Source organism: Cornus florida, unplaced genomic scaffold (assembly GCF_030987335.1).
Source record: "Cornus florida cultivar Cherokee Brave unplaced genomic scaffold, ASM3098733v1 CherokeeBrave_3.0.0_Hap2_Chr10, whole genome shotgun sequence".
NCBI classification, from domain to species: Eukaryota; Viridiplantae; Streptophyta; class Magnoliopsida; order Cornales; family Cornaceae; genus Cornus; species Cornus florida.
This window is the reverse complement of record NW_026775580.1, coordinates 69,769,621-69,786,224: the sequence shown is the minus strand read 5'-3', so window position 1 is coordinate 69,786,224 and position 16,604 is coordinate 69,769,621. Positions and strand designations below refer to the sequence as shown.

The window sequence follows — 16,604 nt, the reverse complement described above, 5'->3', positions numbered from 1 at the left end:
CAATTTTCAAAGTAAAAGGTCTTGAAAGGTCTAGAGTTCTTAAAAACTTTATAATCTGATATATCTTTCAATTTTCAAAATAAAAAACCTTGAAAAGTTTAGAGTTCGAGTTCAAAAAAAGCTTCCAAACTATTATGTCCTCTCATTCTCTTTTATTTTTCACTGGTACTTCACTCGAGTCACGAGAAACTAATGATATCCATTTTTTTGGTTTTTTTTTTTTTAATAAAAAAACTCTTGTTTACCAAACACAGCCTTAGAGAGTAACACCAAGGCACACGCACTTATTTCTCTGCATTCAAAGCGCGATCATCACCTGTATATTATTGCTCTTGATCACCTAAAACCACCCAGCTCTACAGTACTGTGATCTCGTGATTGTTCATATTACACTTTCGCATACCATACACACACACAGACAAAATGGATACCAACCGTGAGTCTGTTTTTTTATTTTTATTTTTATTTTTCATTTTCTTGTTGCTTACATTTGAATATATTGCAACGATGTTTCTTCTATGGTGATTCTATTCGAATCACTCAGTTTTTGATATATTTTTGTTTTGACGAATGTTCAGTGGATTCTTCTGTCTTCGTTTTAGTCATCTGTTATGTTGTTTTAGGGTTTCGTGACTTTCGTCCTTCTTAACTTGTTCATGCGGTGTTGCTTTATTGTTTTCTTTCTCGTTTATTGAATTTGAATAATCTGTTTTAGTAATTTAATTGAAAATGTAATTGGATTCAGTGTTTTTGGGTTTTAGATTTGTGTAGATTGTAGTGTTTATTTTTAGTCTGATTTATTTGCGGATTTAGTTATAATTGCCGGGAGTAGAATCTGTGGTATGGGTCTTTGTTTGGTTACGGAGAAACTATAGGAAAAGAAAATAAAACTTAAGTGGGGTTTTTGTGGTGCTTATGATATTTCAATTCAAGTTCTCTTTTACTTTCCCAACATTTCTGGGTCATCAAACAGTGAATCCGGTGTTCTGATTGTTTTCTAATTGGAATTTTGATTTGGATGTGCTGATTTTACCCATTTTCAACTGATCTTTTCAGTTTGTGGTACGCCTCAATCATAGATTCAGTAAAAGTTCAACAAACCACAATGGATGTTCCTCGAACTAATTGTGTCTTTATTTGTCAGCTGTACTATTATATATTGCTGGCTATTATATGTCCAAGATATTTTAATTCGTGGCTCACGGTTGGCTATTAAGCCCTTCAAATGTTCTACAATTTTTTTCCCCTCGTTATTTGGTTTTCATTTTGAGTTCTTGTATGTGCAGACAGTTCAAATTGAAACTTAAAAATCACTAACATTAGTCCTTTTCACTGGACTTTGCAGGGAATCCTCAGGACACGATAGTGCCCCCAGTTGAAGGTGTTGCTGGAGGAGGGACGGCATATGGATGGAGTGATAGTGGCATACATGATTCAAATCCTCTCTGGGGAACAATTGATCCCACAAAAAATCCTTCTGCAGATTTAGTGCATGTATGGTGCATGCCTAGCACGGCAAATGTTGGGCCACAAGAAATGCCTCGACCGTTGGAACCTGCAAGTGTTTCCATGTTAACTTTTCTAGTGCTTCATGCTTGCAGCTGATTTTCTTTTTGTCAATATAATTTATTATATGATTTCAACTCTTAGTATTGCCCTTGGTTATTAGTGCATATGCACTGACCAGTTATGAATATATCTTGGAGCTGCCCTTTAAAGCATACTTTTACATGCTCACCAGTGCCTGATTGACCATGTATGCCTTGTTTGAATGACTGCATTTCATGCATTAAATATGCAAAACAACTACCGTAGATGCCAGTGGAATGGGCGTGTTTGTAAAACTTGCATCTAGAATCTAGATGATTACCTTATAATTTTCCCATACACAATGCATGTATTTTGTTGACACAAACTGAAAGTGAAGTTCCCTTTACATGTGCTTATCATAATGATTTAACACATGTTCCGGAATTTTGTTTAATCTATTTTACATTATAAAAGTTTCTTTCGGACTGCCTCTAAGAAAAATTGAAATTTCACATGATGGAGGTCAGGCAACCCTGCACTTGCACATACATGCAGATTGCATTTACTTCATCCTTGCTAGGATTTTTCAGCAATGACCTTTAGCATATGTTTTGCTGTTGCATAGCAGTTACTCACAACTGGGGAAAAATCATGAGAAATCTTATTTCATGTTCTTGAGTTGCACAATATTTTATTTGTCTCTGAAATATGGTTTACCTTGAAGATATCTCTTCTGGCGGCAAGAAATGAGAGAGAAAGTATTCAACTCGCTTTACGGCCAAAAGTTTCTTGGGGTAAATCTGGTATTGCTGGGGTTGTAGAGGTTCAGTGTACTGACTTGTGTTCGGCTTCTGGTGATAGGTGAGTTTTTCAAGGGCTTGCTACTTTTTTCTGCTGCATCCATATAATTCTTCAAGGTAATAATGTTGCTGATACTGGTTATGAGCAGGTTGTTTTTGGGTCAATCACTGACATTGCGACGTGTGGTGCCCATCTTAGGTGTTCCGGATGCACTTGTACCCCTTGATCCACCTGTCTCTCAATTAAGCCTACTTCCAGGGTATTGATATACGTTAATGGTTCGATTTATCAAAAAAATATACATTAATGATTTGATTTTGTTTTGTTTGTGTGAAGTTGAGTGGATGTTGGTTGACAACTTCGAACTATCTGTTACCCACACAGAAAGGACTTCTTTCTGTGTTTGTGTGATTGAAATGTTTTTTCTGCTGCAGAGAAACAACCGCAATTTGGATTTCCATAGATGTCCCATGCGATCAACCCCCGGGTCAATATGAAGGAGAGTTCATCATCACTGCTATAAAGGCGGATGCAGAGTGATTGTCTATCCTCTTTACTTCAGTTAAATATTAGTTCTGTTGTGTGGGATTTTAGTCTTTTAATGTCTGTGTTCAGTTACTCAGATTGTTATGATGTTTGCAATTTCTGCGTTGGTTCAGAATAACTTGTATTACTGCATTTTGTAAATTTAAAGTTCAAAGAATATAGTCTTCTATATTTATTCATTCTGACTCATCACAGATCTACAGCGCAATGCCTGGGCAAAGCTGAGAAGCATCAACTATACAAAGAACTTAGAAATTGTCTTGACATTGTGGACCCCATTGATGGAAAATCATTTGATGAAGTGGTAGGTTTCTGAAGCTAATTTTCTATCCCATTCCTGAACTAGGCTTTGTTATAAGCTGTTTATATGAGCTTTTGTTTTTTAGGTAGAAAGGGTGAAATCTGCGAGTACATCTTTAAGAAGAGTTCTTCTATCGCGATCATTTTCTGATTTCTTTTCAGATAATGGTCCAGCAGATATGATGGATGAAGATGCAATTTCAAACCTTTCTATACGGTTGAAGTTAAATCTGACAGTTTGGGACTTCGTTATTCCGGCGACACCTTCACTTCCTGCTGTTATTGGTGTATCCTGTATCTTTAATGGATTGGAAATTGGTGGAAGTTTGATATTGATTTTCCCTTTGAAAAATTAACTGCAATTTTGCCTTGATGTAAGTTTAGAGAATATAGATTGCAATACAAGTCTCTGAAGATGTTGAAATTGCTTTGTCTGGGATACCATAGATGACTTTACTGTTAGCTTCCGTTTTTTCTTTTTTTCTTCTATTACCTTTTTTTTTTTTTGGTAGGAGGTCGTCTGAATATAGGTTTCTCTTAAATAGGTGACAGATTGCAGTATTTAGTTGCAAACTATATGTTTCCCGTATTTTCTATTTACTATAACTTTTCAGGGATATTATAGTTATCCACATTTACTCGTCAAAAAAATAATTATCCACTCATTTTTTTATCATTCTGTATCCTTTGATCAATATATTGTGGATCGTCTATAGTTCATGTGGTTTACTACACACTGACATTGTATGCCATTACCTAGTGTTAATCCACCTTTATTAGGTCTTCGGAGGGTTGACGGGAGATAGATTTAACATGAATACTCTTGGTATAATCATTGTGTAACTGCTATAGGCATTACTGTTTAATGTTGGTAAATGTGATGATCTTGATATAAATCAACCTTCAGATATCTAATATTTCTATCTAGACATGAAGAATAATGTTGAGTTGCTTGGTACTACCCTAAATTATGTCTGAAATAGGTAAAAGAGAAAAGGAATTATTATAGGGTTGCACTATTGGTACCACTTGCTCGCCATTTTCTTTCCATTATTTGACCTCACTTGTATACTTTTTCTGAACCCTGGGGATGATAATTTGAATTTTAATATTATTGGAAGGGTTCTATATCTGGTGACGATGATTGCAGGATTTCTTAACTACGTTTTAGATATCTGATACTGTAATTGAAGATCGCTTTGGTGTTAAACATGGGAGTAAGGAATGGTACGAGGCATTGGATCAGCATTATAAGTGGCTGCTCCAATATAGAATCAGTCCGTACTTTTGCAGATGGGGTGACGGTATGCGTGTTTTGACATACACCTGTCCATGGCCAGGTAATTATTATTATTATTATTTAAACAAGTGTCCATGACCGTGTAATATTGTGAAACAAGGCTGATTTTACTATGAATTGGTGTTTATGCATCTTTTGATTGATATTCTGTGGTTGTCATTATAGCTAACTTCATTGTCATGAATTATGGTTCCCTAGTGTGAGTTTAGTTGCTTCTGTGAATATCTTATCAACCATAAATTTATCATTCTTATTACTATTACCTTTCTGGCTTGTGCAGCTGATCATCCAAAATCAGATGAATATTTTTCAGACCCTCGTCTTGCAGCATATGCTGTACCATATAGGCGAGTTGTCTCTTGGTACGCAATCAGTCACCTGCTTTCTGTTCTTTGAAATAGTAGATATGATTTGTGCTGATTAGCTGGCTTCTTGATAAAGCAACAGCGGTGATGCAGCAAATGACTACTTGCAAAAAGAAGTTGAGATTCTGAAGACGAAGAGTCACTGGAAAAAAGGCTATTTTTACCTTTGGGATGAGGTAAAGGCCTTTGCAAATTGGCAATCAACGTGTGTGTATATATTTTATTATTATTATTATTATATCTATTGTTATTATTTTTGTATTTGGTAAATGTTGGTTCATCCGCAGCTTGTTCTACCTGATAATTATAAACTTAAATAGTGCTGTTCAGAGATAAATGTCTCACTTCTAATATTTTTTTTTAATCTTAGAAGTGCAGTTGCTTTCTTTCTTTTTTATTTTTTCCTTAATTGTCTCTCAATTGATGTGCTTGGTTGCTCACTGGTGTTATTTGCGCATACTGACATGCATGCGTTACTTTCTGCCAGCCATTGAACATGGAACAGTATGATTCCATTCGCAGCATGGCCCGCGAGATTTATGCTTATGCTCCTGATGCTCGTGTTCTGACGACTTACTACTGTGGTGTGAATTTGCTACTCCTTTTCTTTAACATGCACACGATGAATTATTTATCTGTTTTAAAATTTTCCCCCAATTATGTAATGGCAGTGGATTGAGTTTCAAACTTAATTGGGTGTCGTAAAATTGGACATAATCTGTAATAAACTATTAATGTTCTATTGCTTGAAGCTACAAGACTGAAACTGTTATATTAGTTCCTCCATTTGGTAGGATAGTATTATTCTCGGCTTAATTATTTTTGTATTCTACTTTTGGTTGGAACAATTCATGTTTAATCTGATTTCTGGAGGTTGTCACAGACAATGGTCTAATGTTATGCAGGGCCGGGTGATGCACCTCTTGCTTCTAATTCTTTTGAGGCTTTTTTGAAAGTTCCAGAGTTCCTACGCCCTCATACTCAAGTATATTGCACCAGGTATTGATATCAATCGGTTGATTTTAGTTCTGTGCTTGAGTTTATCCAATAATTATATGTGCTGTCTAGGAGAGCAAGTATTTGTACTTGTGGGAGGGAAGAAAAATGAAACTAAAGATATTGCTGCTTGTAAGAGAACCAGGAGCAAATGAGTCTATGAATGTGCATTTTATTAGCTTTTTATATATTTGTTGAATTTGTCCAACTAGGATGTGTTAGGATTAGAACTTAGTGTTGAAAAAACTTTCACTTTCATGTGTTAAGAGTATAGCTAGCTATAGTGGTAGTAGGGGTATCGAAATGGTGATATATTGGTTGGTTGGCTCAGCTCAATCATGTCAAAGGCGTATCAATCTTGTCTTTAGTTTCACCACTCTTTCTTATTTCATATTATTAGTTAAGACAGGCTTCTTTTGCCATGAGAAACAGAATCAAACTCATACAGATCATCCGTAGAGCAGCAACGTCGCGACAACTATGTGCATAGTAGAGTAGCAACTCTTGTCATCGTCAACAATCTATTTTGTAACAAAAGTCAGTGTCTATATTTTTAGCTTTTGATTAGATTTTCAAAAGTTACTTTAGTTTGTTAATTAGTGGTGTTAACTATGTTCAATGGCAGAATAAAAATTTGAAGATAGATCAATGGGCAAAAATGTAAATCACCTTTTGGACACCTAATTCACCCATTAGGGTTCATAATGATGCATTCTACAGCTTGATTGATCGACCTGTGTGCGAACAATTTTTGGAAACTTCCTAAATCATAGTCTTTGAAGGTGTACGTTTCCTTTTCAGATTACAACTAGGAAACTGTAATTCTGTAAACTCAAAGCACTATATAAACACCTCTAGGCTCTCATAACAAATAGACATATATGTTACACGTATTGAGAGATCTTATCTTTTTAGAGTGCATACATTATTATTCAAAGTGTTGAATGTCATAATCCTTGTGTAGAGAATTCAATTCTACATTGGAGTGTCTCTACAATTTGCACAACAAACACTCAACTTGGACGCCTAGTCATTGGTGATCAAATCACTGATTGGAGAAGCATATTGCGTGAGTAGCAGATTTGTTGATGGAACGAACTATGTTTGGGGACTCGAGTGGAAAGTTTGGTGGATTTGTCACGACCTCCCCGTTGTGTAGATATTGTCGAATTTGCACACTTTCCGTTCTCATGGTTTTAAAAATGCGCCTACACATTAGGAGGCATCGACCAATAGTGCCAACAATTTTTGCTCCTCGGGAGATGTGGGAAGTCACAATCACCCCCTCTTAGGACCTAGCGTCTTTTGCTGGCATATGTGTGGCTTTGATACCATTTCCAGTTGGGGATTGGCTTTGATACCATTTGTCAGGACCCACCCCACGCGGCATCACAGGATTAGTTTGTGTCAAAAGTTAACTAGGGCTATTCTAGGGTTTGGGAAACTGGTAACCTAGTTGTACTATCTCTCACAGTGAATTTGGTTTGTCTAAACTAGGTCCTGTGGTTTTCTGCTGTTGGGGTTTTCGACAAAAAAATTGCGTGTTCTTGTGTTGTATGGTTTATTTATTTCTTCTCTCTAGCTTCAACTGATTCATATTGTTGTGTTTTAAATATAATTGTGATAATTTAAAAATCAGTTATTATTAGTTAAAATTGGACAAGATCTATTTGCTCTCCCTTTAGATTTATTTTGGGGCTCACACTAACTCTACTATCATTGCCTCGGGATCCAGTTCCATTATATTTCTATCAGGATGAAACTCCCACCATGATTAATATTTTCAGTGAAATTTCCACTCCTGCTCATTGTGGCGTCATTTTTATTCACCTATTTTCTCCCTTCTGCTTTTTCAAAAATGGATGGACTAGTGAATGGGTTATGTGTAATGTGCACATTTCTGGAAAGCTGATGAAAACTTTCTAAGAATTTGCTAGTTATAAATTAGCAAGAGCCCAGATGAGCTGTGTGCGACATGTTTTTAGTCTTTAGATGTCGCTACTCTAGGTTTCATGCGAATGTATAATGCGTAAGGTAACAACATTTGTGAACATGGGGCTTGAGGAAGGTATTTCTACTTGGTTCTTCTTCTTCTTCCTTTTTTGGGGGTGGGTGGGGGTGAGGTCCGTGATGTTGCGCTAGGGTTGAGAGAGGGAAGAAATGCATCTTTAAGGATGTTTTGGATCAGAAGATTCATTCATAATAAAAATTCAGATTAAGGTTTTCTTTTGGGCCTTCTCTCCATTAACATGAGGCACCCTCTTGCTCAGAGATCATAAGCTATTGCCTTTCTTCTGACATTCGTACATGGCACTCTTTCACCTATATTTTTAGGGTTTTGGTGGGTGCTCTTGACATAACAGTGGCTAAATTGGTCTTTGAGGTTATATCAAAAAGCCTCTAGCTCAATGGTAAAACCTCTCCACCCTCAAAGAGGAGGGGAAGGGTTCGAGCCCTTGCATGGGAAAAGTGTGTGTGAGTACTTACCTAATTAAAAAAAGAAAAGACTAGAAGAAGCACTGAGGCTGTATTTAGATGCCTGGGATCACGTACTAGAACTGGCATCTTCCAAGTCTGCCTGATTTTTGTGTTTGGAAAGCTTTACCACGTAAATTTAATGCTGGTACCTCATTTTGCGCAGAAAAGGTAGTATACTCTTATTCTTACCTCGCGTATATTCGAACTACATGCTATATTGAGTTCTTGATTTTGGGCAAACTTGGACTTAAGTTTATTAGTTAGAATTTGTTATAGGATGTTACTATGTTACCCCCCACCCCAACCCGTGTAGTTATTGTCCGCTTTGCACACTCTCCTATCGGTGCTCTCGGTTTTCCTCAAAACGTGTGCTCACGGTTTTCCTCAAAACGTGTTAGGCGGTTTTCTTCACATGTAAGTCTTAACAACTTCTCCCTCCCAGGCAATATGGGATGTCACAATCACCCCATATTGGGACCCAACGTCCTTCCTGGAGTCTTGTCCCTCATGGGCTTGTGAACGCCCCCCATTTTCGTCCGGGGATGGTCTCTGACACCATTTGTCATGACCATTCCCAACTTGTGTAGATATTGTCCTCTTTGCACGCTTTCCTTTTGGTGCTCATGGTTTTCATCAAAACACATTTACATGGTTAAGGGCATACTCTCCACCCCCGCCCCCCCCCCCCCCCCCCCCCCCGGCGGGGGCGGGCGAAGTGGGATGTCCCAATCACCCTCTCTTAGGCCCAGCGTCCTCGCTGGCCTAACCCGCATGATTATATGCACGCCCCCCATTTTGGCTAGGGATTGGCTCTAATACCATCTGTCACCACCTAACCCGTATCGTGTAGATATTTTCCGCTATGAATACTCTTCTCTTAGTGGCCACAATTTCCTCAAAACGCGTCTACACTGTTGGGGGGAGTGTCTACACATTTAAGTCTCAACAACTCCTCCCTCCTAGATGATGTGGGATGTCACAATCACACCATTTTCGGCTTGGGATTGGCTTTAATACTATTTGTGTGGATTGGCTCTAATACCATATGTCATGACCCACCCTACCTTGTGTAGATATTATCTACTTTGCACACTCTTCTCTTGGTGCTCACGGTTTTTCTCAAAACGCATCTACATGGTTGAGGGGTGTACACGCATATAAATGACAGGAACATCTCCCCCCGGTGTCTACATGGTTCCGGCTTGGGATTGGTATCCGCTCTGCACACTCTCCTCTTGGTGCTTATGGTTTTCCTCAAAACACGTCTGCATGGTTAAGGGGTGTCCACACATATAAATGACAGGACCATCTCCCCTCGGCAATGTGGGGCATTTCATAAATCCATCTGATTCGGTGGCAGGAGTCAGAATTGGATTCTTCAATAATTGTACAAGTGGATCTGAATTTATACTTAATGAATTATTTGAATATCCTGACGTGTTAAAACATTCTTTACTACGTGAGAGTCCATAGCATTTGTTCTTATCTATGCAGTGAGTGGGTGCTTGGTAACCGAGAGGATTTGGCAAAGGATATCATTGCAGAACTACAACCAGAAAATGGTGAGGTAATATTTTGAGTATATATTTCCCTAGGATCTTATAGTATAATGTTGTCGGGGAATATTTTTTTTCCATGATACTGCACATACTTGAATTCTTCGTTTTCTTAGAAAGTACAAATAAATCTTGTGGTCCGTAATTATGCCTTCATGTTTTTGTTGACTATAACCAGGGTAGTGTTCATCTTAGTGCATGTTTTTTAGCCATTTATCAATGATGTGCTAGTTGCTGACAGTTTACAAATCCGGTTTTCTGAACTTGTTCTCTGCAGTTTCTATGAAATATTAAACGCTTAATCAATTTGAAACTAATTTTGTATTTGTTATTCTTTTTCTATGATGCTACACATTAAATTCTTCTTCTTCTTAGAAACCAAATATAGATCTTGTGGTCCATAATTATTCCTTCATGTTTTTGTTGACTATAACAGTTTTATTCATGTTAGTGCATGTTGTCTAGCTGATTATTGATATAGAAGTTGCTAAAAGTTTAAATCTGGTTATCTGAACTTATTCACTGCTCTTTATATGAAATATTAAGAGGTTAATCAATTTGAAGATTGACTAAAAAGTTCTATTGCCATAGTAGATATGTTACTATAAAATATTCATTGAGCCTCGGATGGTTTGTTTGACATGACAATCAGTTTCCTTTCGTTTACTAACTTATTAAACACTGATTGTGGTTTTAGCTTACATTGTTCGTTTTTTGTTCGTAAGCATGATCAATCATAGGTTATTTATAATCACTTAAAATTTTGGTAGCTACAAACTTTCAAAACTGATATAGCCAACTACTAGACATAAATGGAATAAGTGAATGCTGCATCTCTGTCAGTAACTTCTGTTAGGAATTTTGATTAGACTCTGTTAAATTCAGCAAATAACATATCGATGCCGACTATGATATAGATATAAGAGTTTCAAATATGAAGTTATTCATGGATAAACATGAAAATAATTATTTTGAGAAGTAGGAAAACATGAAAATATTTAGTAGAAGTTCAAGGAATGTTGAGATAGACTACAATAAAAAAATCAGAAGTCATAATTTTGGATATCATCGATGCTAGCTGCCAATATTTCGTCACCAAGTCCTGATTAAACTCTGAAGGTAAAGTGATAGTGAGCACATATAAAATGGGGGCGCTCACTCAATTTAGTAGGCACATTTAGGTGGCTTAAAAGTAGCCAAAAATCTTAGGTCATCTTCCATTTCTATTTAATCAATGTGATGTAAAGCACAAAGGCGTCTGATTTTAAAACTAATGCAGGACCAAAATATTCTGAAATCAAGTTGATATAGAATAGAAAGAAAGGGATGGGAAGACTGAAGATGAGATGAGGTTAGGAGGAGTTGTGAAGACAGACAGATGAAGACTTATGTTAGGAATTTTGATTAGACTCAGTTAAATTCAACAAATAACATATCGATGCCGACTATGATATAGATATAAGAGTTTCAAATATGAAGTTATTCATGGATAAACATGAAAATAATTATTTTGAGAAGTAGAAAAACATTAAAATATTTGGTAGAAGTTCAAGGAATGTTGAGATAGACTACAATAAAAAATCAGAAGTCATAATTTTGGATATCATCGATGCTAGCTGCCAATATTTCGTCACCAAGTCCTGATTAAACTCTGAAGGTAAAGTGATAGTGAGCACATATAAAATGGGGGCGCTCACTCAATTTGGTAGGCACATTTAGGTGGCTCAAAAGTAGCCAAAAATCTTAGGTCATCTTCCATTTCTTTTTAATCAATGTGATGTAAAGCACAAAGGCGTCTGATTTTAAAACTAATGCAGGACCAAAATATTCTGAAATAAAGTTGATATAGATATACTGAATAGACTGAAGGGTTTGAGAGGAACAAGAATAATGAGGGAGAAGAAGGGAGAGAATTTTGACACTTCCAAAATTAATAATTAATAATTCAAAGCTGAATTTCTGGTTACATAATAGCCTTTATACAGGCAAACACTAAGGGCCCGTTTGGTATGCGTTTTGTTTTTGGCTAAAACAGAAACAATGTTTTTGGCTAAAACAGAAACAATGTTTTTGTTGTAGTGTGTTTTGGAACAAATTCGAAAGTATGTTTGGAAACTATACTTTGCTGTAGATATGTCAAAAACAAAAACATGTAAAACATATTTGGACTCACAAATATATATATATATATATATATATATATATATATATATTAATTTTTGCAATGTAATGCTAGAGCGAGGTTTGGGATAGCAGACCCCTCTCTCTCTCTCTCAAAAATCACTCTGCAACTCTCTCTTTTTCTCTGGGTTTGGGATAGCAGACCCCTGTAACCAAAGACGACCGGTGATGAAGCTAGGGACACAACACAGGGCGACGACAGCAAGGAAACTCCGGCGATAGCAAAGAATGAGGTTGCGGCACGAAGAAACAGATAAAAAAAATTCACGATCTAACAGACAACTCGTCGATGATGAAGACGCCAACACACAAATAAATCTTCGGCTACTGTACTGTCCCTTCGGTTACGATCCTCCAAATTGGGTCACAAGAAAAAAAATACAACCCCCGAATCAAAATATTGACCCAGTTGCAGAGAGAGAGAAAGTGGGCAAGTTCAGGTCTGAGAACGAGAATAGAGATGGAGGCATTATTTATAGGTAATAATAGGTTTTGATTCTTGCAGACAGATAGATAAACTGAAATAAATGGGTTTTGAACTTCTGATTCTTGTAGATTTAGGCAAGTTCAGAGTAGAGAACGAGAATAGAGATGGAGGCGATTGGAAATCGCCTTGAATCGCAGAGAGAGTATCGGGAAAGGGGAGAGAAAATTTGTGCAAAAATGACCTAAAATGTTTATATAGCTAAAACAAATTGGGCCGGCTGTTTCATCCGCTACAGTGCTTTTTATTGGGCTACAGTATTAAAACAACAAAAAACACCATTTTGGTGTTTCACTTTTGGGCCACTGTTTGAAACAATGTTTTGTACTGTTTAAAACAAAACAAGTGTTACCAAACATGTTTTTGGGCCTGAAATGAAAGCCCTGCAACAAAAACACCAAAGTAAAACACCAAACAAACAGGCCCTAAGAAACTGAAACAATAAAGTACTAAAATAACCCCTTTTTTTATTTTTTATTTTTTATTTTTTATCAAAATAAGAATAAAATAAAAAAAAAAACATAATTACGTCAAATTCCTAATTTCATTAATCTCTGCCTCTTAAAAGTAGAGGCGAATCATGTGCGGTCTATGCATCTGAGTCATGTTTGATCTTCATTACATTGTTTTGACTCTGTGTATATATATATATATATGATTTTTATTTTTATTTTTTGTTTGCAGTGCTTATAATTATTATATTTTTGAAGCACATGCATGGTTAGGAACATAGGAGATGAGCATTTGACCACTTCAATAAGATAATTTAATAATTTAATACCAACTTTTAATACATTTATTTATAAAAAAAATAAAAAATAAAAAAAAAAAATTATTTAATACCAACTTCTTTGTTAAAGATATGCCTAAGTTATAAAATTCTTGTTAGCTTTCCATCACATGCTTTAAAGTTCAAGATTAAAGCATCCAAGTAATAGGTGTAATAAATTTAATTTTCCTAGGTACATGTTCTTGATATGTTTTCCATGTTTACACAAGATAAACAAACAAGTAATACAACATATTCCCTCCATCACAAGTCCTTCTTTCCTTTCTGGGATATCCCAAAATTAGCACCCCTTTTCAAAAGTCAATGTACAAAATCTCCAACTTTTCTAAATTGTCTGACTTTTGAAAACTTTTCTAAATTAACAATGCGAATCTTCAAATTTGGAGGGTTAGTTTTGGATTTTTTTTTTTTTTTTTTTTTTTTTTTTTTTTTTTTTTTTTTTTTTTTTTCCGGGATACATACATTAGATTGATGGGACTTGGGTGACTGAATCAGGTACCTTGTTTGAAAAAAGAAGTTGGACAAAGAAATCGAGTTAAATTAGAGCACCATATAATTTCATTTAGAATTCTTATGTGTGTGTGTGTGTGTTTGATGCTCTGAATGAGAGTCACGCAAGCCCCCTCCCTCTCCCTCTCTCTTTCTGGGGGGCGGTTAAGGTCTTGTAGATTGGATTACTGAATTTTAACCGCTTCTGAATTTAAGCCAAATTAAATTCAATTCATAACAGGAAATTAAAAATCACTCAATCTATCATCCATGCAAGCAATGAACAGATAAATCAAGAAAATAATGGACACTTCTTTACGTGGAAACCCCAATCGGAAAAAATCACGGGACCTAATCTTTGCAAACCGCAATATACAGATTTATTTTTGAAGATTTCATTGCTTTTTTTTTTTCTTTTTTCTTTCTTTCTTTTTTTTTTTTTAAAAATTAAAAAAGCATTAAAATATGATGTTGAAGTGTCTTCTTTCCTCTTATTTATTTATTTTTCTGGTAATGGGGATGAGTGAAATCTCTTATGATTTATGACCATCATGTATGAGACATGTTAATGGAAACCAGTATTTTCTTTTAAATTTGTTTTATATTAACAGGAATGGTGGACATATGTGTGCATGGGACCATCTGATCCTCATCCTAACTGGCACCTGGGGATGCGAGGAACGCAACACCGGGCGGTGATGTGGCGGATATGGAAGGAAGGTGGAACGGGGTTTCTCTATTGGGGTGCCAACTGCTACGAAAAGGCAACAGTTGCTAGTGCAGAGGTATTGGCTTGGCCTATTTTTCATACAACTCCTTTACTTCTCAAAAAAGAATTCATACACTGGAGAGTACTTAGCTATGACGTTTTCTCATTCACTATATATATATATATATATATCTCTGAGCAGATCAGATTCAGGCGTGGCCTCCCCCCAGGTGATGGGGTCTTGTTTTACCCCGGTGAGGTGTTCTCTTCTTCTCATCAACCAGTTGCTTCAGTAAGACTAGAGCGCCTTTTGAGTGGCTTGCAGGTACTTCTTCCTACGAATTTAGTATGGTTTTCAATTGCATTTCTCCTAAAATGGATAGTGCTTTTGCCACCGTATGACTTTATTCTCTGATTAAAAGTCCTGAACTAAATGTTGGAAGTCTTCACAAAACAAACCTGTCTTATTCCTCTCCTGTAATATGGTATGATAGTTTGCAATTACAAAGGGGTCATTGCTTGGTGCACTGATAAAATGCTCAGGCTGCCAAACTCGAGTTCGAATCATGAGAGCAGCCACTTGGTGCAAATAGTAACAAATGTTAGGTCTCTATCCTGTCCAACCCCCCCAACATGTTCGATTAACGGGGACCACACTACAAAATGACCCTTAGTTTGCAATTACGAGTATGGCTGGTGCAACTGGGGGAAATAATCATTCCAGATGTATTAATATACAAAATTTGCTCTTTTATTTGCCTGGCTTTTGCTTTTAGCTTTTCTGTTTGGGTTCATTGATTTAATATACTGTTTCTTCACTTTATATATATATAATCATGCTGAGGGCCGTGACTAGCCCAAAATAACCTTGAATCCAAAATTTGTTGCCATAATTTATACAAGTGATAATTTTCATATAAGGTTATAAATTTTCATTTATCCTCATTTGCTTGTTCTGATATTATTCCCTTTGTGGTGTGCTTGAACAGGACATTGAATACCTCAAGCTATATGCATCAAGATTTGGTAGGGATGAAGGGCTTGCTCTTTTGGAAAAGACGGGTATATATCTGGGTCCTGAGCGCTATGCTCTTGAACACATGCCAGTAGACATGATGCGGGGCGAGATCTTTAGGACATGCCAATCCTAATATAATTTTGATATCAAGTAGTTTCCCCATGTTTTTGTAATTTTTTTCAACATCAATACCTAATTTTTTTTGGTTATTAATTTTGAATGTGTATTAAAAATGTCCTCAGAATCGTAATCTAGTTGTCCTAGTAATCCTGTTATTTCTGCATGAGAAATGTTACATGTTGAGGAAACTAGGTTTATAGTTGCGCCGAAAAAATCTGTCGGCCTCCTTAATTGGCTCATTTAAGAGGTTTGCCGGATTTTCTTTATTTTAAAGTAGTTTGTGTAATATTCTACAGAAAATCAGCTACTCCCTGGGGATTCTAGGAATTTGTGGTTTGTAATCTTCCCATTGAATCTGGTTGATGGTTGGACAATTTGGTTTATTGTTTGTAATCTTCCGATAGAATCTGTTGGTTAGACAATTTGGTTTATGTCTACTTGTGACTTTGTTTCACATGTTCTTCAATTGAAAGTTGAAACCATTGACTAGTCCTCTTGGCCTGGGACTTGGATTGTGTGGTCAACCCTAAGGTTAGGAGTTTGAGGATTGGTAGAGAGTTGAATCCATTAGAATCAAGGAAGGAAAATGAGCCCCATATATATATATATATATATATATATATATATATAAGGTTAAAGACAATGTTTGTCAAAGGAGAAATAGAGAGAAATTTGAATGAATTTCATCGCCGTCCTGAGAACTGTTTGGTAGTCTTATTATAATTTATGAACTGCACCTCCATGAAAATACTCTACATACAAAATGCCCTAGTGATGAATGGCCAGTTTGATCATATCATGTTTCTCGTTTCTCTCAAATTATATACTTCTTCCGTTTCAAAATAAATGACTGGTTGTCACGGTTTCTAAAGCGGTCATGTATTTTGGGCAGAGGGAGTAATTCATGTAAGTTTGGACTCTGCTTCTACTAATGTTCTAGA

At 36.2% G+C, this 16,604-nt stretch overlaps 1 protein-coding gene across 2 annotated transcripts; it reads left to right on the top strand.

Annotated features, from left to right (window-relative positions):
- The first annotated feature begins 243 nt into the window (after positions 1 to 243).
- Positions 244 to 16,046, top strand: LOC132276632 (uncharacterized). 2 transcript variants are annotated; one of them, XM_059778154.1, is made up of 16 exons: positions 244 to 436; positions 1,346 to 1,557; positions 2,255 to 2,391; positions 2,480 to 2,590; positions 2,766 to 2,867; positions 3,073 to 3,185; positions 3,268 to 3,464; positions 4,349 to 4,517; positions 4,758 to 4,839; positions 4,925 to 5,018; positions 5,330 to 5,426; positions 5,748 to 5,841; positions 9,811 to 9,883; positions 14,428 to 14,601; positions 14,728 to 14,850; positions 15,515 to 16,046. In XM_059778154.1, exons 1-16 carry the CDS (start codon positions 424 to 426, stop codon positions 15,674 to 15,676), a joined length of 1,953 nt encoding a protein of 650 aa, XP_059634137.1. In that variant the 5' UTR covers positions 244 to 423; the 3' UTR covers positions 15,677 to 16,046. The 2 variants fall into 2 exon arrangements, with proteins under 2 accessions (XP_059634137.1, XP_059634136.1); XM_059778153.1 differs by having other exon boundaries at positions 4,919 to 5,018.
- The last annotated feature ends 558 nt before the right edge of the window (positions 16,047 to 16,604 follow it).

What these genes read in the sequence shown, in the direction of transcription:
- LOC132276632 (XM_059778153.1), top strand. An exon ending in TCTGACGACTTACTACTGTG is followed by an intron (nt 5,427 to 5,747) that starts GTGTGAATTTGC and finishes AATGTTATGCAG; the next exon opens with GGCCGGGTGATGCACCTCTT. An exon ending in GCCTTTTGAGTGGCTTGCAG is followed by an intron (nt 14,851 to 15,514) that starts GTACTTCTTCCT and finishes GTGCTTGAACAG; the next exon opens with GACATTGAATACCTCAAGCT.